General features: G+C 39.2%; 1 protein-coding gene across 2 annotated transcripts in view; it reads right to left on the bottom strand.

The window, feature by feature from the left end:
* The window catches only part of LOC122976051 (MAM domain-containing glycosylphosphatidylinositol anchor protein 1), a 188,820-nt gene that overhangs the window by 7,639 nt on the left and 157,060 nt on the right, over window positions 1–24,121 (bottom strand). The window contains exons 14-17 of one of the 2 annotated variants that reach the window (XM_044344358.1): window positions 22,448–22,600; window positions 21,963–22,124; window positions 15,641–15,771; window positions 1,720–1,837 (exon numbers count right to left, since the gene is read on the bottom strand). In XM_044344358.1, coding sequence (XP_044200293.1) covers window positions 1,720–1,837; window positions 15,641–15,771; window positions 21,963–22,124; window positions 22,448–22,600 — 564 coding nt within the window. The remainder of the gene's footprint in view (window positions 1–1,719; window positions 1,838–15,640; window positions 15,772–21,962; window positions 22,125–22,447; window positions 22,601–24,121) is intronic. The other variant, XM_044344440.1, reaches the window with a different exon arrangement.

Raw genomic sequence — 24,121 nt, 5'->3', positions numbered from 1 at the left:
GCATACTGTCTAGCTTATTATATTAAAATAAGTCACTAAAAATGCACTTTTTTTCTCAATTGCTTAAGTTCATTTTCTGTTGCAGTTCTCAGAACACTGAGAGGAGTCACCTTATCATTTTGTTGCTTTGTCCTGCAAAAGGACAAAGCAACAAAAATATAAATACTGTTATGAGAAAATCATTTGAGAATTGCATTGTTTTGAAAATCATGATTTTCATTCAACGAAGGCAACTAAGAAAAACTGTAAATGGTGAGATTTCTGTAAAAGCCATTCCATTATACCATTATACCAGAAAATGTGAAGTCAAACAAATTGGCTGAATAACATTTAAAAGATCAGTATCGTATTAGTGACTCACATGTTTGATTGTTATGTAGTTATTGTTTCAGAAGATCTCCATTTCTCCTAACAGTGATGGCAGTGCATAATAAAATAACGGCCAACTAGCTGTTGTTGTGCATGTTTGTAGAAAAAGAAAGAATGCAAAGAAGTCTGTTATGAGAATTTTATGATGTTTATGTGCCTGTGTGTTTGTGTCTTTGTATGCTCTTACTATAGCTAAACTGCTGGCAGGTTTTACCTATATATTCTCTTTCTTCCTCTAGTCCCTTTCTTTCTTTTTCTCACTCTACACACACAGACACACCCATCCACACATACTTTCAGTCATTCTCTTTCTTTGACCTTTTCTCTGTCTCTTCCCGTGTCTCTTCTCCACAGCCCACCCCCTAGGCTATGGGAGTCTCTCTCTCTCTCTCTTCCCTTTAATTCACTGCATTTTATTTCTGGTTCACCGTTAAGGCAAAATGGCCTTCACAAACAATATTTATAAGTAGAAAAATTGTATTCTGGTATTCTTTTTATAGGCAGATAGCTTGGTTTGACTTATCTATCTTGTTGGCATGAAAGGAGAAACTGTGGTCAGTTTATGGAGTGAAAACAGTCCTGGTGATGCCTCAGCGTTGTTGGATCCAAGTGCCTCTCTCTTTCTCTAACTCTACAGATATACTGTAGCTATATACTGTACTTTCTCATTCTTCTTCACCCATGCTCTTTTTCTTTAAAGCCTTATCAGTACAAAGACTCTCTTACCACGATTTCTCTCTTTCTCAATAAATATCAAGGGTAAATATCAAGGGTTTTTAAAGATGAAGAGCAGTGTGCAGAGGTGTACAGATAATAAAGGGTAGATCACTAATGGAGAACAGAAGGTAAGAGGTAAAAGAGACAAGATTTAACGAAGGTGGGTGTGGAGAAGGCAGCAGGGAAAGTTAGAGGATGAAAAGATAGAGGGGAATGTGGAGTAAGTAAAAAGGTACAGGCAGAGGAAGGACCACAAATGAAGCTGAGGCTTCCAACTCGCCTACATGCTGGTGCCCTGTGGTTCCCACTTGTCTCCGTACAGCCTCCACACTGACAATATTTTTCTCTGCGCCATATTTCCACACCTCTCAAACATTAAAGACGATGTCATGTTCTCTTTCTCTGAAAGTTCTGTCTCTAATTCCCTTCTCTGCTACCCCTCAATTCATTTATTTTCAGTAGAAATCAATTCAGTTCAACTCGGTTTAATTTTGCTCCGTTTAGTTTCTTAGCACATGCTTTATTGGTATGTCTGTTGAAAACAAACACAACCAAACACAAACACAAGCTTCTTTTAGTTTTTGCAGGGGTTTATGATCATCTCTGCATTCAAAATGTCACATTCTATCTTACCTGTCTTACCTGCGCTGGCTACAGTGTTCTCCTGCTTGCATTTCCCTGTAGTGATGGACACGTCGTCAATGGCAATATCCCCCTCAAAATTCGGGCCTCGAATTCCTTCAAAAACAATCTGTTTAGGGAAGAGACAGAGAGAGACAGATACATGCTAGGTGAGTATGTCTGATACAGTACTATCTATTTATATTGAGTCAAAAAAACAGACACAGCTATAGTAGGACAAACTTCACTTAAACCAATGAGGATTTTTGTTTAAATAAAATTCTTACAGCAAATAGTAATAAAGTTGTTGTTTTTTCCCATTAATTTACATCTGAATGAAAAAAAGGTGTGATGATAAAACGCATTTCACTTCAGCTTGAACATAAGGTCTCAAACTGGTCAAATAATTAATTCACAGGCACCGCATTTTAAAAAGACAATATATGCTAAAACACTAATTAAACAAACAGCACAGAAATCAAAGTGCAAGTAGTACCATTCAGTATGAAGTATTAAGAAGTTACATTATTGTCCCTTAATTATTTGTGGAGCCTACATCATCAAAACAAAAGAGGAGACACATCTGAAAACTTCCAGGCGACTTCCCCATTTTAGCCACCAGCCATCTGGTTTTGACTGACAGTCTAATTACTGTGGTGTGCCAAGGCACCAAAAGCCCATCGCACCCAGCTAATCAAAAACCAAGTGTATTCTGTCTGGAATATGTGGGGAAGAAAAGCAAACAAACAAGGAAACTTTGTTGCTCCGAAATAACAACAAAAGCGAGTTTCACAGCTGAAGTTGTTATTGGCTTCAAGTACAGACTTTGGTCCTTTATAATGTTTAATTTTAAACATGATAGCCAAAGTTCTTGCTGTGTAATCATGTCTGATTTTCAATCCTACAGTAATAATGGCCTATTTGATCTGTTAAATGGTTTCTACAGAAATACAGTCCATGCACAAAATGATTCATGGGCTTCTACATATATGGTTCCCCTATTCTTCAATAAACACTTGAGCAAGGCAGTGTGAATGGAAAAACTGCCTATATAACATGTCTGTATACATACAGGTTAACGAGAGAGTGAGCACGTGCATGCATGGAAGGGTGGCTGATATGCATGACTGGCCTCACACTGATGTGCTGTGGTAGAGTATTAACAGAGTCTTTAACAGAGTATTTAACTCAGGAAACAGGCAGAGCAAACCTGTCGTCAATTTGTGTGTACATACTATATCAGAGCAGGGGTGGGTTCAATTAACCCAGCTCTGACCCATCGAAGAGAAAAGCATGATCTGATTACTTATATGTTCTGAGTAAATGAAAGGCGGAGAATGAAGAGGCAAAAACCATGGTAACCAACTCTCACTGCTGTGACACTCCATTCTGCAAGTGCTGGCCTGTTAGTGCCTAACAGCAATGTCAATTTGAAGTATCAAATAGAAATTCATGGGGAAGATACCAATAACCTATTCATTGCCATAGACAAGGACCGGCATTGCTGTGTATGTGTGGGGCAATTCCTCTGGTTCACCTCTGCAGTGTACTCATGAAAAGCCAGGTTAAATGTGAATAAAGAAAGTCAGTGGAAATTTATATTTTTGTAAATGTAGTTTGTTCAGCTTCTGGCTCAGATACAATGGCTTTTGTTTGAGAACTGCTGAATTTTTTTTTTTCCTTTCTTAGCCTAAGTCAACTGATGCCTATTTGACTTCTACCATACTGACCAGTGTATGAGCACACACTGCAGGCATGACTCTTCTTCAGCACCTCCAACCTTCACAAGACAAGACACAACCTAAATATTTTTTCTTCTGTTTCTCTTTCTGTTTATCCTCTCCAAATAGAGAGCCCATTCAATTATATTGGTAAAGGGGAGGCAAACACAAGAGCAGTACCACCTCTTCTCCACTTGCTTTCTAATTTAGTCCCAGAACGAGAGATCTTCTTTGAATGAATAAATAAAATAATTAGAGGAACCTTGAAATGATTGGGCGGTGGGGGGAAAAGAAGTGCAGCACCACAGGCTGGATGGTTATAGTTGCTTGGCTCATTTGTGCAAAAGGTTAGGCAGAGGGTAGCTGCGAGGGAAATTCAGGGGTAATACAGAGGAGGCTAATTGGTCAAAAGGCCATGGTCATCTAATTTATAAATGTTAAGAAACTGTTTCTTTACTGTGTAGCTTTGGTTAACATTTTGTTTTATTTATGCACTTTTGTCCTCTGGTCCTATCCGCTGTGTAAATTTCTGTTGTTAATAGAACCAGCACAGCACACTATACAGCATCCCTACAGACAACTTAGCATACACACATACACAGAAACACTCATGCGCTGACATTAGAGCTACGCATGCCTGCCTCTGTACACCTGCAAGCACGGCTGCATTAAACAAGTCGAAGCAAAGACACCAGATTGTTGTATAATTAGACACGATGAGAAAAATAATTGGGAGAAGGAAGCCCAGAGACTAACACTGGCCTTGACACACAAAAACCCAGAACAAAAGCACCAAATAACCATCTTCTTTAAGCCACATAACAACACAATCACACTGGGCATAATAATTTCCTCAAAGATATTAAACCAACTGGCACTACACAAAGCAATGCAATATCCTGCCATTCAGTGTAGCAAAATAATAATTATATGTGTTTATTTTTCTGGAAAGGCGCAGGAAAACAAGCCTTTGCCCTTTCACTTAATGTGCACTGCTGACAGATCAAGCTGAAGTGTGAGTCTCCTGGGCCAACAGTGCCTCGTACTCAACCATCCCAGCAGTGCACACATTCCTCAACTTTGGAAGTGGTGAGGGTGTTTAATAAAGGGTCATGGAAGACTGATAATGACTATTGATAATTTGGTAAAGATGAAAAATACTGTTAAGATTGCAATATTGTATTATTCCTGTACAATCCACCTGTGTTCTTAAAAGTAGATCACCAAAGGATGCCTTTCTAAAATTCACATGACAACTTGAACAAATCTTACTGTGGTTATGAGGTTGTGGGATGTAAAAATGGGGTCATGAGGCCACAGAAGGTTGCTGTTATATCAAATGTGCCTGATATTTAACTTTGACATTTAGCAGTAATTGAATACTCAAAAAAAAAAAAACATCACACTGTTGGAGAAGGTAGACTACAAAATCTCGTTTTCAAAAATTATGAGTAAAAATTCTCTCAACCCCCAGTTTTCTCCATAAAAGTGCACAGTGTGTGACACAGAGAGTGTATCTGAAGAAGCCTGAGTGAAATAGACAGCTTGTGTGTTTGACGGCAGGATCAAACGGTGTACAGTAAAGTGTCAGGTTGGAGTTGCGAATGTGTCGTTTTGTCGAGCCTTGTAACCTTTAATGTTCCCATTGATGTACTGTCCACATACCAGAGAGGACACAGACGTGAAAGAGAGAGAGAGAGAGAGAGAGAGAGAGAGAGAGAGAGAGAGAGAGAGAGAGAGAGAGAGACGGTGCAGTACAAGGCACACAAATATGGGTTGGCCTGGTTTCCAACAAGCCCCCCAGGTACAAAACACTGTGAGGAACACAGATGGCCTCTGGGTAATCCACAGAGGAGCGAGTAGGGACACAAATAATCTACCACATGCTAACTCTTTTTTTGAAACTCCATTGATTTTATGTGTGAATGAGTAATTTCTGCTTTATAAATTGATCTCAATGAACAACAAGTATCAAGGCGAATCGTTTTTCTTGCAAAATGGATACAACGATAAAAACATTAAGCAAGAACAACTGATTGACACTACTTGACAATGCAATAGTGAAAACCTGTTTTTTCAGTGTGTAAAACAGCTCAAACAAAAATATTCAGTTTTTCCCAGAGGAGCAATGAACCCAAATCAAGAGCAGAGAAGCTCATAAAGTGGCAGTTCACATTTCATGAATTTACAACTTGAATATAAACACACTGTATGCAGTAATCATGGCCAGCAGGCAGTAAACAATTTAAATTCTAATGCCTCCTTATCGGTTGGCTCTACCACTGTTTACAATAAAAGCCATGTATTAATGCAAGCCATTGGCTGGGCTACAGCTCTTGTTTCAGAGAGGCAGGAAGGGAATACTCAAATACATTCTCAAATACATCATTACTTTTGTTGGACGGAGCACAAAGAGAGGGGAGCTGCAGAGACGAGTGGCAGCACCTCAAAGGCCTTCGGTGTATGCAGTCAGTGAGCTGTGCACAGGACTATAAAGTTTGTTCTCTCCACGGACATGCAAGCAGCATGAAGCAGACATGAAACAAGCATCAATATGCAGTCACTCCTGCACTCTGTGGCACCAAATAACAGTTACTTCAACACAAAAATCCTGCAGGAATTCAACTGAATTAGAAAACCATGTGATTTTTGTTCAGAAGGGCAATTTGAGATAAGAGATAACGGACATGGCAAGGCTACTCACTGTTTGTTTTTCTTTAGAATTTAGGTTAATGGTTTCTTCACTTGTAGAGAAAAAGATTCTACATTAAACTGCAAAGCAACAGACACAGCCATTAGTGTACTCTACAATACCTGGAGTATTCAACTCCAGGCCAATTACAGTAATAGTGGCTGATACTGCAAACTGAGACCGTGATAGAACATGTGGAGGCTGAAACTGAAACTTAAAGGGGCACTCATATTTTACATGTTAATACCAATTTACTCAACATGCTAAGCACTATTAAACCCACAAAAACAGTTGCATATGGTTTACTTTTTCTTTGGAGGCAGCTTCGTCAATTTTGAAAAAATAACCCTGATGATGTCATGACAGTTATCTTATCTTATGCTTGGACATACAAACTGGGGGTGTAGAATTTGAACGACATGGATAATAACCAGACAAGAAGGGTTTAATGAAAGATACTACTGAGTTGCTTTATGGGAAGTGTAGGATCCAATGATTTTTGAGGCACACCCAGAGCCATACTAGAGACTGACAGTCTGGATATTCTGGCTTCTCATTTAAATCTCTTATCTAGCACAAATTTATGAAAGTGCAATACAGAGGGGAATTTGTCTTACTGTATTTTGCTGCAATATTATTCTGTGTATGATTTAAAAGTGTGTGGTAGTGCACTGCAGTACTGGATACTGTTTGGATACTGGATAGCACGGACACTGTTTGGATAGCACATAGTTGCCATAGGTTGCCAGTCCTTGCATCACACATTTGTAAAAACACAGCAATGCCCAACCATATCCTCAGCCTCCCAGCAGCCAAAACTCAATCCCTGGTCAACAGCCCTTCACAGACATGACTATCAAGAGTTGTAGATGCAGCGAGCCATAGCAATTGGCAAAATGAACTTAATAGAGCTATCCATTGCAAATTCAACACGTAGAAAAAAAACCAAACACCAGAACACAACAACACCAATTGTGTCAGGTAATTCCAATTGTCAATAGCAGACAGCTCAATTATTATTATTGATTGTAACGAAACCAGCAGTCCCCAGAGACAGAGAGAAACAGAGGGGGAGAATGAGAGAGAGATAGAGACGGGTGAAAACATGGCAGCTGGAGGTGGTAAGAAAGGCAGTAAAAGCTGAAGGAGAGAAGAGAGAGCAGGCTGAAGAAAAAACTCAAGAGAGACAGACAGGTATAGGGTAGAGAGAGAAATGGGGTTCATCCTTCTCATTTCATTTCATCAGACCCTTGGGAAGCTTGGTACGTAAGAGAAAGTAGTAAGAAAGGAGGAAAAGTGTGAAAAGGAGAGAGAGAGAGTAACAAAGTATGTTTATCAGCTTGCCTTCTCTGGCTGGTGCTGGGATCAAGGCTGCATGCACTCTACATTATTTAACAACTCTATTTGTAACATGGCAGAGGTTTGTGTGTGTGTGTGTGTGTGTGTGTGTGTGTGTGTGTGTTAAACAGACAGAGCAAATGGAAGAACTGAGATGTGGGATAAAGTTGTTCTAAAGGTTAAAAAAAGTTTTTGCAATTGAATGACAGCACAAGAAATCATGCTATTTGAATTTGAGTGATTAAACAAAAAGTATATTTAATTTATTTTCTTGCTGATGTCAAAAAGAAGCCTAATGTACAGTATGTTGGCGATCAACCTGAATTAACGATCAGCTGATTAGTCATGTAGGAGGACAACCGCTTGTTCTTTAATTCTGTTAACTAATCTTTGATTCTTAAGGAAAATAAGAGACAGACTCCCTGGATTCCTAAGTTTGTAAGAGCAGACCCTCGGCCTGCAGAACTGACCTTTGTAACCCTCCAAGTGGGGGTTCGATCAGTGATGCTCAACAGACTCAGAAAGACCTCCTGGAAACCATTTCGATAAGTTGAATTATGACACGAACTAAAAGCATAAAATGACCCTAAAGGCCACTTGGATCGCAGAAAAACAACTCCCACCTTATAGATGGAAGACAGGCTCTTATCGTCAAAGCCATAAACTAATCCACATTCCTGAGGACTTCGTGAAGCCCCTTTCAAATCTGAGACAAACCTGAAATTCATGTAAATTAAATGTCTAACCATCATGTAACTTATATCATGTTATTTGTCATGTAAATACAAGAAGAACAGTATAACTTTCATAGGTGTATGACTATCTACTAAAGAGATATAAAGAGATATATATATTTTATACTAACAGGTAACAATACTGCTCCTCTATTGACAAGAGTTAAATTCCCTTATGTGAAGAGTTAATGAATGTTTAATAACCATGTATCTGTATTTTAAGTGTTTAACTTGTGATCCATTTACCTCATAAACAATCATATTTTAGTAGTTAAATTAGACAAGTAGTTTGATTGAAAGAATGAAGTTTCTAAAATAAAAGGAATGTAAAGATAATATTTGAAGGATTTGAGTTTAAAGTTTCTTTTATTGTTAAACAATAGTCACGTTGAATGCTTTTATATTATGAAGTAAGTTATGTCAACTTATATTAAATATGTTTCTGGAAGTAATCTAATCACATAAGTGTTGCCTAACTCTATTTCCTTTCACTATAGTATTAAACTTTATTTCAGTAAATGGTTTAAGATGTGTAGATAGTTTGAGAAAGTTGAACTAGTGAGGGTTGTATGCTTAGACATCGTGAAGTGTTAATATGAAGGTTAATGTTTGTTATTAGAAGAACTGACTTATCATGAATCATGTAAATTGCTGAACTGTTTTTGAATGGTTTTACAAATATGATACAAGCTGACAGGACCGTTATTAATCAGAAATATCATGAATGTTTGGACACTATGAAAAGAATGTGTTTACAGCTTTAATGTGAAATAATAGGCAACAATGACTCGAAGTGTGAGTTTTTGCATGTAAAAACTCAGAATTAGATTTCACCAAATTCCTTTACTTCAGGAGACGCAGGCTGCAAAGCACCAGCCACACCTAAAGCCCCTAGAACAAAGAAATTGAATATTCATCAATAATTCGACATGAAACCCTTTAGAACACACCCCAATGCCTTACGTTTTATTCTAACTTATAACAGCCTCAAAGAGATTCCTCTTTGAGCTGGCCTCCAAGAACTCAAGAAAGCTCTTAAGACGTCTCTTTTATTTGTTTTCCAACCAAATATTTCCGTGCTTAATCTTTTATTGCAACAAGTTAATTGGTTTTGTTTTATTAGTAACATTAAGTCTCGTATTTCCACGTATAGTAATTTAATTTGAAGTAAACACGTACAGTATTATATTTTGAAGTAGACGCCACTGAAGACTTGAGCGTAGTCAGACTAAACTTTATTCAACACTCAACTTAAGTTACTACAAGCCAACCAAAAGCCTGAATCTGCAATTTAAACCCTTAAAGAAGAAGACGAAAAGAAGAAGAAGAAAAAGAAGAACGCTTGAAACTGCTCTCTGAGAGCAAGACTGCAACCCAGAAGTGAAGCCGGCCTGAAGACTCTGCCAGAACAGCCTGAAACAGCTTGATTCTTTAACGGCATTCAACGCCTCTGCATCCACTGAGATGCACCACAGCCCACGGCTGATACGGGCTCTTCCTCTGCAACACCGCTGGTGATGCTGCGTCAAACAACGCTGGACCTGCCAAGATGACACCTCTACCACGACAACACACCTCAACAGTAAGGCATAACATGGCTTTGTGATCAAGGGTTGATGTCGAATAACGTTAAAATCAAAGAATTTATTTAGAGAAGTTGAATTAGCTTTTTCCTTAGCCTTCCCCGGTACAACACGTTAAGCCTCGAGTCACGCACTTCGAGCCACTCTTGCTGAATAATTTTCTTTATTAAATTTTTATCATTCTTAGGCCTAATTTATTTATTTTACTTTCTTTTAATTTATTATTTTCTGTATATTATCTGTATATATTATATTATCTATGCTTTATCATGTATCCTCAAGACGTTTAGCTATTAATAAGTGTCCTCATTTATCCAAAAAGTGTTTAGTTGTTTCTTTGAGCTGCAGTAAACAGAGGTCACTGTTTGGGACAAGAACTTATGATCGTGAGACTGAGTCATTGATTAAATTGAACAAGGGTTAGTGCTCCCTCCTGGCACTAACAAATCCTAACCAAAAAGGAGGTGGTGCCCTAATGACGAGGTAATTCATTAATAAAGTATTAATACTCCTACAGTCAGCTCAGCACTGCTATGAATCAGTCTGATGCTTAACCTCTCAACATAGGATACAAACAACTGTCACAAAATATTTTCTATTAGATCATACAGGTTGGGTGTGGAAGTCATATCTGAACAAATTACATACTGAGTACATGATCCTTCTTTTTCCCTGCTTAGCCTCCAGTATGCTTAACACAGTTGTTTCCACAGTCGCCACATCACCGTTCAAATGTACTTCAGTATGTATGTTAGTAAGTGAATGCATCACTGTTCATATGGCCTGACATTCAGTGCTGTCAGTTCAGTAGTATATTCAGTCTGTTGCTAGTCCAAGCTGTCATTCTCAGTCCAGTAAAAAACTAGCACATTAGGTTAATAGCTCAGCAACCTATTATTTACATCAGATTATGATTGTTTCTGCACTTTCCATGGCCTTCTAATATGTTATAATGAGGAAGTAACATGGTGTGAATCACAGGTAAGCTGATAACAGCACTCTCAGTCACCAGTGAGCACCACTGTGAGCTAAATACCAAATTATAGCAGCTGATTTCTCTAATCAGCATGTTTACCGAACAAGAGAACTTGTGATAGCCTGCACATTCATGGACCTCAATGGATCATGACTGACAACCACTACATTGTTTGTAGTGGTTGTACATAATTGACGGAGTAGTAAAATTTTCAAAACATGCGTGGTCAAGGACACAAATACTCGTGATCGATTGGACAAATGTATGCACTCACAAATGTGAGTGAAAAGTAAGGGCACACACCCAGTTGATGGAGTGGACAAACATGTAGTACAGTATATGCATGTACACATGAAAAATACACACAAAGAAGAGAAAGACAAGAGAAAAATGTTCTTAACATAGACAACGCTTCTCTTGCATGCATATTTTCTCATTCATCCACCCTGCCTCACCTACCCTCGCCTGAGTCACGATGCAATGAATATTTAAGATGCATTAATTGCTTTATTGATGATACAAACATGCAATCACGTTTCTCTCCTCCTTGTTCACGCACCCTCTCTCTGTCTCTAAAACACCTCCTACTTTGCTCATAAACACACATACATGGTTCTCCTTGCTGTCTTCTTCTTTACTGTATAATTCCTATTCATTACCAGCAGGTTATGGTGTCTGGACCAATTAAGCTGACTGCTTTAACACTGCATAGACACAGTGTGGAAAGGACAAGGCTGTCCCTGGTGTCTGCCTCTCCTGGCGCAGTGTGTGTGTGTATAAACTGTGTGTTTGTTGTGTGTGTGAGTGGTGTCTCTGCATGCATTTTCATCTGTACCGTGTTTGTGTGTGTCTATCAGCACATATGTCTCTGAGCTGCACTGTGAGTGAGCAAAATATGGTTCTGTTTCCAGCTCTTAGGAGATACCTTCAGACCTTTAATGGTCCATCTACATTTTTACCAGTTTTACCATTTCATTGACCTTGATCTGCGCTGGTGATGCAGTCCCCTGTTTCCCATCCCATCGTTTCACACACTCACAAACACATAAACTGAAACACACAAACACTTCAAGTTGCCTTGGAGTGTGGATATAAATAAATGCTGTTAACACACTGTTTAACAGGCCAACAGTTCCATATTACAAGCCTATAATTACTGTATTTCCTCAAATAGTGGCCAGGGCCTTTATTTGCCTCAACTGCAGAGGGTACCAGGCCTTTATTGGAAGCAGATTTATATTAGAGAGAGGCCTTTATTTCTACTTCCTTCTGTCTGATAAGTATATTTGCTCAAATTTTAGTATGAAGCCTCCTTATTTTCTGATCTGCTTCTGTTTGCTCTGTGAAATTTTTGTTACTGCATTACTGCTAATCCAGGTACTCTGATGTGTGGAACAATTAATTCTAGCACTTGAGTTCCACTCGGAACATTTTGGCAGTGCACCATTTGGCTGCATTTTAATAAATTACTCACAGCCTGATTTTCTGCAAAATTAGTACTTTTACTTTAGTACTTTGAGTAAAATTAGCTTGACTTTAAATGCAGGATTTTTACTTGTAATTAATCATTTCTACATTGTGGTATTGGTAGGCTACTTTTACTTGAGCAAAGGATCTGAGTACTTCTTCCAACACGGCAGTTCACAGAATCTGATGGGTCAACAAATACGGTGTAACACTGGGTGAGACGGCTGTCGGTCATGTGATACAGTCACGTCTTTCTTGAGTATACTTCAGTGTGATCAATCTGCTGGTAATGACATACTTAATCATTCATTTAGTAGGCAGTATGCAGTACATCCAACGACAGAAAGTAAAGCTGTGATGTACATAGATGGTATCTTAAAATGTTGTTTTCCCCTATACCGTAAATACTGAGAGTGCATCATGTCACACTAAAAGCCATTTTCTTATTTTACAGCAAACACATCATATCTTGATTCAACTGACCTGAACTTGGTTGTCATGTCTGTCTGAGCATGAGCAAAAAAATGATATGAGATCTGAAAGAAGGTGCCATGTGACCAACTATTCTGCTTTCTCTGCTGCAAAGTGTACTGAACAAACGAGGATGAGTCAGAGAGAATGAGAGATGACACCAAATTAGTCACATGTACTGTATAGAGAAACAAATGAGCCATTATGTATGCATTTATGTGTGTGTGCATGAGTTTAAAACTTTTGTCTAAAAGATTTGTTAGCATGCAAAACCAGAAAGTCCTGATACTGTTCAACCTCACAGAGGAGCGCTATAACATACAGCATGCGTACTGTTTCAGACTTAATTTTCCCTTTAATGCTGAAAGAAACATGGTGTTGCAGAGGCATAGTTAATGAAGAGCAAATGCAGCTCCCAGCTCAGGCCTTCAGCCCACATTCATCATGGATTCAATTTCCCCCATGCACTTACAGAGAGTATCTGGAATCATTACAACACAACTAGCAGGCATCCCCTGCTCATAAATAAGCCTGTTAATTGACCTGTCATAGCTAATTGCTGCAGGGGTTAGGAGACTGGTGTGTGTATGTGTTTAAAAAAGAGTTGTGTGCATGTGTTTGAATCCAACACGTTGTTTATACATGTATGTGCTTGTGTTTTTGCGTAAAAATACTGCAGTTAGATAGATATACAGAGAGAGAATGTGTGTGTGTCAGTCAGCGAGTGTATGAACAGTTCGATAGTTGAAGACTCTCTATCCTGAGTGTGTTGATGTTAGAGCCATTAGTCATAAGCCTTGAGACAAGAAGGTGTAAAGCAGACCAGGGCAAAAATCGACCTAAATGGTCTGTCTATCCCTGCACAGGGCCAGAGAGAAAGATAAGCAGAGGGCAATAGAGAAAATAACAAAAATAGAAAGAGATTGAGAAACACACACAAGAGGATAGAGGCACGCAAAATAAAACCATCATCATTTTTTTGCCCTCACTGCTTTTTCTCTCTGTTAGGTTGTAAACTTACTGAGCTAGACATTCATCCACACGCACAGACACGCGGTGAGTAATAAATGCTGGAAAAATGAGTGAGAGATGGAGCATAACGTCCAGTCGGAAAGGAGGACTGAGTCATCTAGTTTACTCGGCCACATCCCAACAGGGAAGAGCTAACTGCAAGAGCAGCTGCCAGAGAGCCGAAGGGACCTCGATGATGTGTCAACAGACAGTACTCAAACATAAGCACGTCTTCTGTTATGTCTCCCTATTGACTGAATGTGAACAGTAAGCTTAAACTTCAGGTGAACTAACACAAAGTCAAATTATTATACAGCTCAAGTTAGTGTCCTGCTCAGAGTTTTTAGACATAGTTTACATTTTAAGTCAATGTATCAAATTAGATATAGTTTTTAAGTAAGTAAATATCATTATACTGTAGCAGCAAATCAAATATGACAATCTGTGAATTGGCATTTTTGTATTTATATGGCAACATTTTTTTTTATTGTGTATTGGTCACATCTGGCGGATACCCATTCAATGTCAATATGTAAGTATCTGTGCTGATACCAAAACTGTGCCTCACTAAGTTATTATTTTTTTATTTTCTATTTAGAGGTCATGGCAGTGAGTAGGTCCATATGCATGCTATTTGGATCTTTTAAATCAGTGTGAAACCTTGTTCTCCACCCTGAGATCAGCACATTCTTGATTAAGCGAATAATCCTCTGGTTACTGTGTGGATAGACTTGCTGCTGACATTCAGCAGAAAATGAGCTGAATGTTCACTCAAAGGCCCTCATTTATCAATACTCCCCTCAGTACTAAAATGTCAAAATGCTGCACCCACATTTATTTAATAAATGGGAAAAAAAAGCTCACCAGTCTCTCATATAAAAGCTTGGGGTTAATTTATATTTAGCATATTTTTCATTGCCTTCATTAGTACTACTTTTTGCACAAACTTGTGTGGCTTGATAAATAATAACTATAATAATATACTATATTGATTCCAGTGGGCAAACTGAGACTGTGATCAGTTCAGGTTCTGGCAGGGGTACTAACAAGGCAAATGTTTGCCAACAGAGAGCTTGAGTTCAGGTTCTAGTTTGTTTAGAAGACTTTGCATAACCTTTTCACCATGACCTTTATTAATAGCTGCTTATATTTTTTCTCCTGCAAGGAAGATATAAGAGATTTTGATTATGTGTTAATTCTGGCATAACTGTGACATACTATGACTTTTTCTTTTTCTCTTTGGAGCTTCAACGTATCACTGTGGAGAATTTCCTGTGAAAAATCTATCAGATTCCAGGAAAAGTTTGAAGCCCAATTCTTCGTGGAATTCCCTTGATTCCTAAAAGCCGCCAGAGTATATAATATCCCCCTGTTCTATCTAGGCTGCAGTGGAGGCCTTCCTCTTGGGAAAGACACAGAAGTGAGGAGCTCTGCGGCAGAGGAAATCTCTCAGAGACAAGAGAGAAGACAAGAAAAAAGGAGTGCAGTGAAAATAAAAGCATATAATTCTTTTTTTATTCTTAGGGCAAACCGAAGCAGACCTGACAATGATGTTGGCACTGGGTAGAAATTAACCCTCAAGGGACAAGCACAAGGAGCTGATTTCAATTCAGAGATTGTGTTCGTTTAACATAGAGCAACCAGTTCATAGCACACCACACTTTTGGCTGTCAACAGATGACCTAATCATACCTTTAGGTCAGGTAATGTTTCTGCATTCAACACACCTCAGCTGCTTAGTGTGGGACTGCAGGGGCAGCGAGAGGGTCACTGCTGTCTCTAAGAAACACAAGCTCCTAAGTTGCATCATCTGGTCTGTTGTATGTATGTTTTTCTTTAAACACACCAATTTTCCTAAAACATTACAAGCTGTCTTCATTATTGTATTGCTGATTTTTCTCTAATCATGTTGGGGAGAGAAGGGATCACCAAGCCCTTACCTGGAAGGGTCCACTGGGGCTGATGTCAAAGAACGCTTTCTTCCAGTCCGGGCCCTGATGACCAGACTTCGACCACACCACCGAGTCCACAGAGGCAATGCTTCTCACTCTCAGAAGCACATTAAGAATGCCTGTGAAAAAGCATGCAAACGTGCATCCACATGCAGACACACACACATACACAGACACGAACATTAGAAAATGTCAATGAACTATCAAAGACTGAATTATTTTAATCTGCAAAGATTATTGTAGTCTACAAAGGCAAAACATCTTAAACATACCAACCCACATATGATGACTTATTTTCACCAACATAATAATATATAATATAATTGGCCTAACAATTGTAATGTGTGTAAACCATTTTACCAACCACATTAAGGTAAGTGACTACCATATGTTGTGGATATTTTGAGCGATGGTCAGCATCTCAGTGGAGAAAAGTGCACATGAGCCTTTGATGTCTTAAAGCTGAAAATGTTTATTGAAGCACTTGATCAAGGAGAACTGAAATAGCGAACATCAAAGTCATCTGCAACTTGGATGCTGTCTCTTTCCGTTCTGCCCCCTGAGGGTCTGACCCTTAGTCTTTAACCTCAGCAGAACAGCCTACAATATGAAAAATTAGTCTAATTGGTTCACTAGTCTCTAAACAAGGAACTGCATTTTACCCGTGTCAGTTCAGGTCACGTTTCATGGAACTTCAGGTCACTGTCAGCACATTCTGGTTTGAATGTCTGATTGTGTCAATAGAATCTACGCATTCACGTATCTGTGTTGTCTAGGAAAACCTCCTCCGACCTTGGTGACCATGGCAATGCTGATTTACCCTCTATCAGAGAGGTTTCTGCTTTCCCCAAAACATCACAGACAGCTGGAGTCTCAAGGAGAGGAGAGAATGTCTCCTCCCTGCATAAGATTTACAGTGTGACCTCAAGGCCCAGGCTTGACCCAATGTAATCCAATTTGTAACCCCTAAAGATGGAAAATTCCATAACACCATATACACAAACAAAAATGATTGTTTGAAAGGAGTAAGCTCTGCTCTGACTGACTGACACAATCACAAAATATCTAGCGGCTTTCTGTAAGGATTTTCTCCACAAAATCCAGGGGTGCGCGCTGCTAGACTTCTGTTTGAGCACCACATACTTCAAATTGCCCTCATTTCTATTGGTAAAACATATGCTATGGGCTCACCTAATTTATACATACGGGAAGTGGAAAGACATGCATTGGATACTGTATGTGCAATAGAGGGAAACTCCAATGTCAAATATTTTATGTGAATGAAAATTAAAATGTGTGAAACCTGACGGATGAGTGGTGATATGTCTTGAACTCCACAGATACAGTCCAGCGTATAGTTTTATTTCACTCTGACATAGCAGTGGAGCAAATGCACAGCAGTAAGGAGAGAGAGAGAGAAAGTCAGACAGAGGTGAAGGTGGAAAAAAGATGCGAGAGGTGGCTAGAAAAGAAAGATCTGATAGAAAGATTTGTTGATTAATTGACCTTTGTTAATAACTTTTGTTACTTTAATATTACAGCCATGTGATGTTTGGTTTATGTAAGGAAAGCATTTATAACGTCTGTGGAAACAAAACATAAACTCCGTTGTCCTGAGTCTAAAATGACACCATCTAAGCCAAGGAGAACTGATCCAAATAGTCTCTCTCTCTCACTCTCTCTGTCGCTCTCTCAGGTCTCGAAAGTGTGAGAGGATCATTCATCTTCTTAACGATCCCCAGCCAGCTCCTAATTGGAACATTAACCAACCACCAGTCTCTTAAACAAATACGCAAGCAGGGGGCAAAATGTCATCCATGTGCTAAATACTGCATATACAGTGTGTGTGTGCTCATACAGTGTAAGTTTGCATGTAGATTTATGCCTGCGTATGTGCACAAATGTTTATCACTCTCATGCGTGTATGTGGATCTTTGAGCTAATGTTTCTCAAGCCTTCAAATAAGCAGCAGGCTGTCAGTAATTAAGAGACGTTTGACAAGTGCAAGTGTGCTGTTTATAGGGGCAAACAGGGAAGTTAAATGACACCGTGAGTGTCTGTGTGTGATACAGAAAAAGAGGCAGGGGAAAGCAAGCGTTCCAGTCATCACTCTGATCTCTGATAGCAAGTGCAATGTTTAATTAGCCCATGACCATCTAGTAATCCTCAAATAATAGATTTGACAGCCCCAGTGTCCAATGTACATGCTTATTGGTTTAATGGAACATGACTGAAGCTAAACATAATCAATGCAAAGATGTGCTGGTGTGCTGCTGATCTAAATTGATCTGATTAGTCAAAACCAGTGGATTTCAGGCTTCTCTTTGTTGGAGTGCCCATAAAATCTTAAAGGAACTGTTTGACATTATGCTTATTCACTTTGTTGTTGAGCATTAGATGAGAAAATCGATAACATATCTGTCCATTCAATGAGAAGCTGTATGAAGCCAGCAACCGGTTAGCCTAGCTTAGCGTAAAAACTGGAGATAGCTTCTCTGCACTGTGAGGTTGCCCAGCAACCAGTGGTGCTTCCATGAAATCAAAGCACCTGGACAAGAGAAAGTCCTGCACATATAATAATCATAAAATATTTATACGTGTAAAACCACAACTTGTTGTTTTTATACTTCAGTTTTTGTGTGGATTGACCAAATGAGATAGTGAACTTTAGAGGTGCCTGTAGTTGGATTTTGTAACCTTTGGACAGAGCCTGTTCAGCCATTTCTCTGTGTTTCCATTCTTTATGCTGAGCTAAGCTAACCAGCTGCTGGCTCCAGCTTCATGTGGTATTGCTCCTCTCATCTAACTCAAAGTGTCAAACCATTTCTTTAATCAAAATCATTGCGCATGGTTCTCTAAAGTTTAGATTGTGTTCCATGCAGATACAAACATGACTCTCGTTCCACCTCCACATGTCTGAGCCTCATTGTCTCCTTCCGCACTCACCACCCATCGCCTCTCTCTCCTCCTCGCGCACGCACGGCAGAGTGAAGAAGAGAGAGGACTCTGATAAGCAGTCTATTGATTGGACTGAGGTAAAGCAGAGTCTTTTGGTGAGTGTCAGCGAGGCAGAGGAGAAGGTACAGCTCTATCAGGGCTACTTGTCTGCAGAATCACGAGCAGGGAAGACAGCATAGTCACACACACACACACACACACACTGCTTAACTAAAAAGTTTCAGTGTTTAAATAAGGTATGTGTCTTCTGTTTGTCTGCTTCTAGTGCTGTTTAGCCTCTGAGCCATAGCTACAGTATAAACTATGCACACAAAACTGAGAATTACAGTCAGTGTAAACAACAACCAAAGCATGCTATAAAGCACTGAGTAAATAACCAATTCAGGAGCATGAGAAAAAGGACAAATCTAGGCTTAGCTAAATCCTTTTTTATCAAACCTTGCTACACAATGAGCTGATCATGTTTCCCTCAAGATGAGAATCTAAACCTAAAATGTTATAAGAAGACACTTGTGTCTAGAAAAAAGTATGTATCACTAAAAACAAAGATAACACTACATACAGTCTGTAAATGTCATGCTAACCCAGTGAACCTGTCAGCTTGGCACTCCATCACTCTTCCACAAAAACCTGTAAACATTCATACAAGAAACTTCAATTAAACGTCTTACTAAATAATAGCGTTATCCAAAACACTGTGCAAGAAGTAGAACATTTAAATAACCTAAAACTCTAATTTGTCTTCTGTCACTCTGAGGTGAAATAATCCAGTGATTTCAAGTAAGCTTGCCAGTGGCACTCTGCAAACCTGAGCCACTCTAAAATACAACCCAATGCCAAACAAAACTAATTAAATGTTGTTTATTGTTGCTGCCAGCTAGCCCAAAGAGAAACGCATTAAGGTGAACAACAGAACTCATCACATGGGGGGAGGTCTTCGTTTGCAGTGCTGGCTCATTTCAAACCTAAAATCCAAACTAGTCATAGGGCATTCAACTTTCCTCACTTTGCAAGATCCTTAAAATATACTTTCCCCTGTTTTATAACCAAATAACTTCAGGACTACAAAACACCACATACAGTAAATGCGGGGTGTGAAAGAGCAGCATTTCAATAGCATTTTTAAAAAGTGCTTTATATCACATATGCAGCCCTTTTAAAACTTTACTGACTTGCGCTTTATAAAATCGAGTGCATTAACACTAGTTACAGTACTTCAACATAAACAACTCCTCTTGCATCCTCTCACTCACTCTGAACATTAACAACATGATGGCCTCTCCTGCAGCTCTCTGTTCTGGCCTTTTCACCTCACTTTTGTGCCTCCTCATACTTGTTTGCTCACCCTTCCTTTCTTGTCACATTTCATTTTTCTCAGTTCGTCTCTTTCTCCTATCCTCTTTGCTCTCTCTCACTCTCTTCATCTACCCTCTGCGTTTTTTTTTTCAACGCTGGCCGACCCTCCTCCTCCTCCCCTTCTCCTCACTATTTTCGTCTCATTTCTCCTCTCACTGACCCCCTCTGTCTTATCCTCATCTTGTCTCTTTTCGTCATCAAGTCACACCGTGTCTCTGTGGCAGGAGTGTGAGCTCTGCCAGGGTAAGGCAATTAAAGCAACAACAGATTGGAACAGACTCGGAGAACAACAGAGTAAATTGAGGGAGGGCTTGTAGCAGAGCTGGGCGTAACTAGTAACAGATTGTACTAATCGTAAGCAAGCGCTGTGTGACTGATGTTGCATTGTCTTGTCTCATTGCTTTACTGGGAAACACGTACAAGACCTTTCAACAAACTGCAGAAAACACATAAAGGGTTCAAGTCAGTGCTGCAGGATATATTAATGATTACTCATAATGTGCTTTATAATTATATATGCAGAAATCTGTTGTAAGAGAAGATGGAGAGTATTGATAAGGAACAAAGAAAATAAGCTACTTTGCTGGTTGTATATCAAAGGTTAAATAATCTATATTCATCAAAATAATTTCAAAAGTAATAGGTAACCAGCGGTCATGTAATAGTCTTTTAATTTTAAAGCCTTAAGAAATGTTTTTTCTTTACCACTAGAGGGTGGAAAAACTCTTGTGCACACAACTTTTAGCTCTAGTTCAATCCAGCATCTCCACTTAAGCTAAATATGCAGGTTTTAGGAGATTATTTGGGGATTCTGTTGTCTTTTCTGGTCGGGCAGTGTCCTGTTGGCTTGTCTAAGATAATTTGCTTGAAAATGTCCTCCGACAGTTTTATATGGAGGTTACGGTTCTGTGCGCTTATGTGGGTAGACTTTCAAACGTGTGCAAATCTATGTCAGTGCAATAGTCTCACTAAATAATGCCACTTCTTGGCTATGGGTGAGATGGTTACATTCAACATTGTAATGTGTTTGATTTATTACAGAATACTGATTATGCATTTCACACTCTAATCAGTGCTGCAATCAACTGGGGGGAATGTGTGAAGGCAGCATATGAGAAAGGGAAACAAACCCTGGACAAAGATTCAGCCAGAAGATTCAGACAAAAACAAGGCGAAAGTGAATGATTATATTTTAACTGACAACAAGACATTTTAAAACCAAAATGCCTTGTTACTCAGTCATACAGTTATAAATGATTGAATTATTACATAGCCATAACTGGGTTCACACACACATGCATGCACAAATATTGTTCCCTTCTATACCCTGCAACATTCGTAGGAGAGAAGGGAGGTCAGACAGGGAACAAATTTTACAGTGAAGCCTGTATGCTTGGCTATGACACATAAATCAACATTGTGTACATGTGTACTTCCATGTGCATGTTTTTGCAAGTCTTACCATATGTTTTTTTCCCCCATGTCTGTGCATGTGTGTGTGTGTGTGTGTGTGTGTGTGTGTGTGTGTGTGTGTGTGTGTGTGTGTGCAGGTGTGTGTGCCGGTGTGTAGGCTACAAGATGTATGCATTCTAGCTGTGTGACAGAGCATATTATGATGAACAGCTCCCTCAAATGACTGATTGTGTCTTGCCACTGCCATAAATCACACACCCAGTGGCCCCTTCAACCACCTAGCACACACACTCTGAGGCTCAAGTAGAAACATACAAACAGAACTTTTGTAACAACCTCTCCTGACACACAAGCACAGACACACACTTACAACATTGCATCTGACAAGCTCTACAAGCACGGGTCAGGCGCAGAGTTCAACTTTTGACAGAAGCCCAGAGATATAAGAACCCCAATAGAACCGAGTGTCAGCGTACTCTCTACTGTAGATCCATGTGTGCCACTGTGTTTCTATGGATGCTCTTGAGTGGTAGAAGACAATGTATGTTCATGAGCTAACTATTCTCCTCTCTACTATACTCACCAATGTGTTTGCCCTTCATGTGGTAGTAGAAGGAGACGCAGTATGGGACTCTGCCGGAGCCCTTGGGGCCCCTGATTGAGGTCACATTAAAAAGAGGGGACAGCAGACGAGCCTTGTCCCCCTGAACACGCGGCCGCGATGCTTCAATGTACATGTAGTAGCCTGAAACCAACAAGACAACATTCTTATGTCCAGACTGTGAAAAAAAAGTTAAATACCAGTATGTACTGACTGAAGTAAAAGAAGGCAGAATCTACAAAATGTAAGGTTGTATGGCCAGATAAAGAATTCACATGTACTCTATTTTAATTTTTAATTTTTTTTTTTTTTTTCACGATATCACTATATAATGTCAAGTGGCAATATGAAAATTTCAATTATTTTCACATGGTGCAGTGTACAGTTTGGTCTCTGTACTACACCACTACAAGACTGTATACACAAAACTGAACCTGTATATTAAAATAATTCCCCCGTTTCCTCACCCTCCTTGGTTCCACTGCGGTCAGTCTCTGGTCCAGTATTGGCAGATCGCTTGGGGTTCTGGGTGAGGTGATTCTGTCTTGTCCAGTCAAAGACATCGCTCCGGTCTTGTGAGAAACCACAGATCCGCTCATCCTCAAAACCGCACACGTGGTCTGAGGCGTATGTGTGGGAAAAACAAGAAAGTAAAACACATTAGATCAGTGACATATCAGGCAGGTGACATTACATCCACATTCATCCATAATCTCTACAATATGCACTTGAAATATGAAGATCAAACAACCAAGCAATTACTGACTAAGTGATAGGCACAATGAAGGCAGCAGTGTATATACTGTAATGTAGATTCTGCATGTTACACATTACCTGATGATTGACATGCGGAAAAATTTAAAGGCAACTATGATTAGGTCAGGTTAAAAACAAAAGATAACAAAAAAATGAAAGACATGCCATTAAAAAACTCACTTATGAAAACATTTACTGTTTGAATACACAAGATATCTGTCAAATCAAAGTATATAGCCTGGATATATAAGAGAAAAACAGTGCAACATGATTATTAAAGGGAGAACAGTTGACCTACTGAACCCTTCTTGACACATTTCACTCAATAAAGAAAAACACACTTCTACTACTAAAAATAATTGATAAAATAAAAAATAAAGAAGAATCTTCTGTGTAGGGAGCTTCGTCTTCTCTCTAACAGGGAGACACTTTCAGCTGGCTGTAAAAGTGTAGTAAAGTATGAGAGGTGTATGGAAGGTCTGGTTATTTTTTATTAAGAAGCATCTGTAAGAAACCCCGCAAACATGTCAAGTCTGAGGGAATTTTTAAACCCGCATTGTTCAGTCTGGTTGAATTGCACTGTGGTTTGTTTTTACCCTTGGTATGATTCATTTGGGCAATCGTACTCAGGTGCAAACCAAAAACAAAAACAAAAAAGAAATACAGAGAACGTAGGGTGTTTTCACACCTATACTGTAGTTTGTTTGCTCTTGTCTAAATCCTTGGATAAGTTGGCAAACCTTAGTTTTGTTTCTTTTGACACAGAAAGGACAAAAAAATTAAGCAAACCTAAAAGCATCACTAAAAGCCACATGAAAATGTCAGATGTGTCTGAGACGAGAGCAAGAGCGTTAACACAGGAAGAAAGTTTCAAAGCACACGTGGTGGTCCTGATCCGGTCACAAACTAATTCTGGAGCTGTTTGTTTGTGGTGGGAACATGGTCCAACCTTGATCTGACCCAATTACAAGGCATACTCTGCAAGTTTGAGCTAAAAGGCTCCCGTAGCCTGGGGTGCTTGATTTTTTTTTCTGAGTGAAAAGCAGAAAAGTGTAGAAACTGAGCCAAGGGAAAAACAACAAGTTTACCAACTCATCCACTGATTTGGCCCACAGCAAACAAGCCATAGGTTTGAAAATGCCTTAAGAATGCAATGGATTATTGCAGAAAGCATGTTTTTCCTAAATTTTCCAAAATAATCGACTTTTTAAAAATGTGACTGCAGAGACTCATTCGTCCAGTTTAGAAGGGAGTGTGTATGTGTATGTTGTGCATGCAAGAAATTTAAATTTACAGGTCTATATTTCCCTTCTGCCTCAACTGGCTGTTAACACTTTTTAGGGGAAGCTATGATCAGATGCATCCTCCTGATAAATAATTGTATA

Source organism: Thunnus albacares, chromosome 1, assembly GCF_914725855.1.
Source record: "Thunnus albacares chromosome 1, fThuAlb1.1, whole genome shotgun sequence".
Lineage (NCBI taxonomy): Eukaryota > Metazoa > Chordata > Actinopteri > Scombriformes > Scombridae > Thunnus > Thunnus albacares.
The sequence above is the reverse complement of the archived record's forward strand: the minus strand, read 5'-3'. Positions and strand labels throughout refer to the sequence as shown.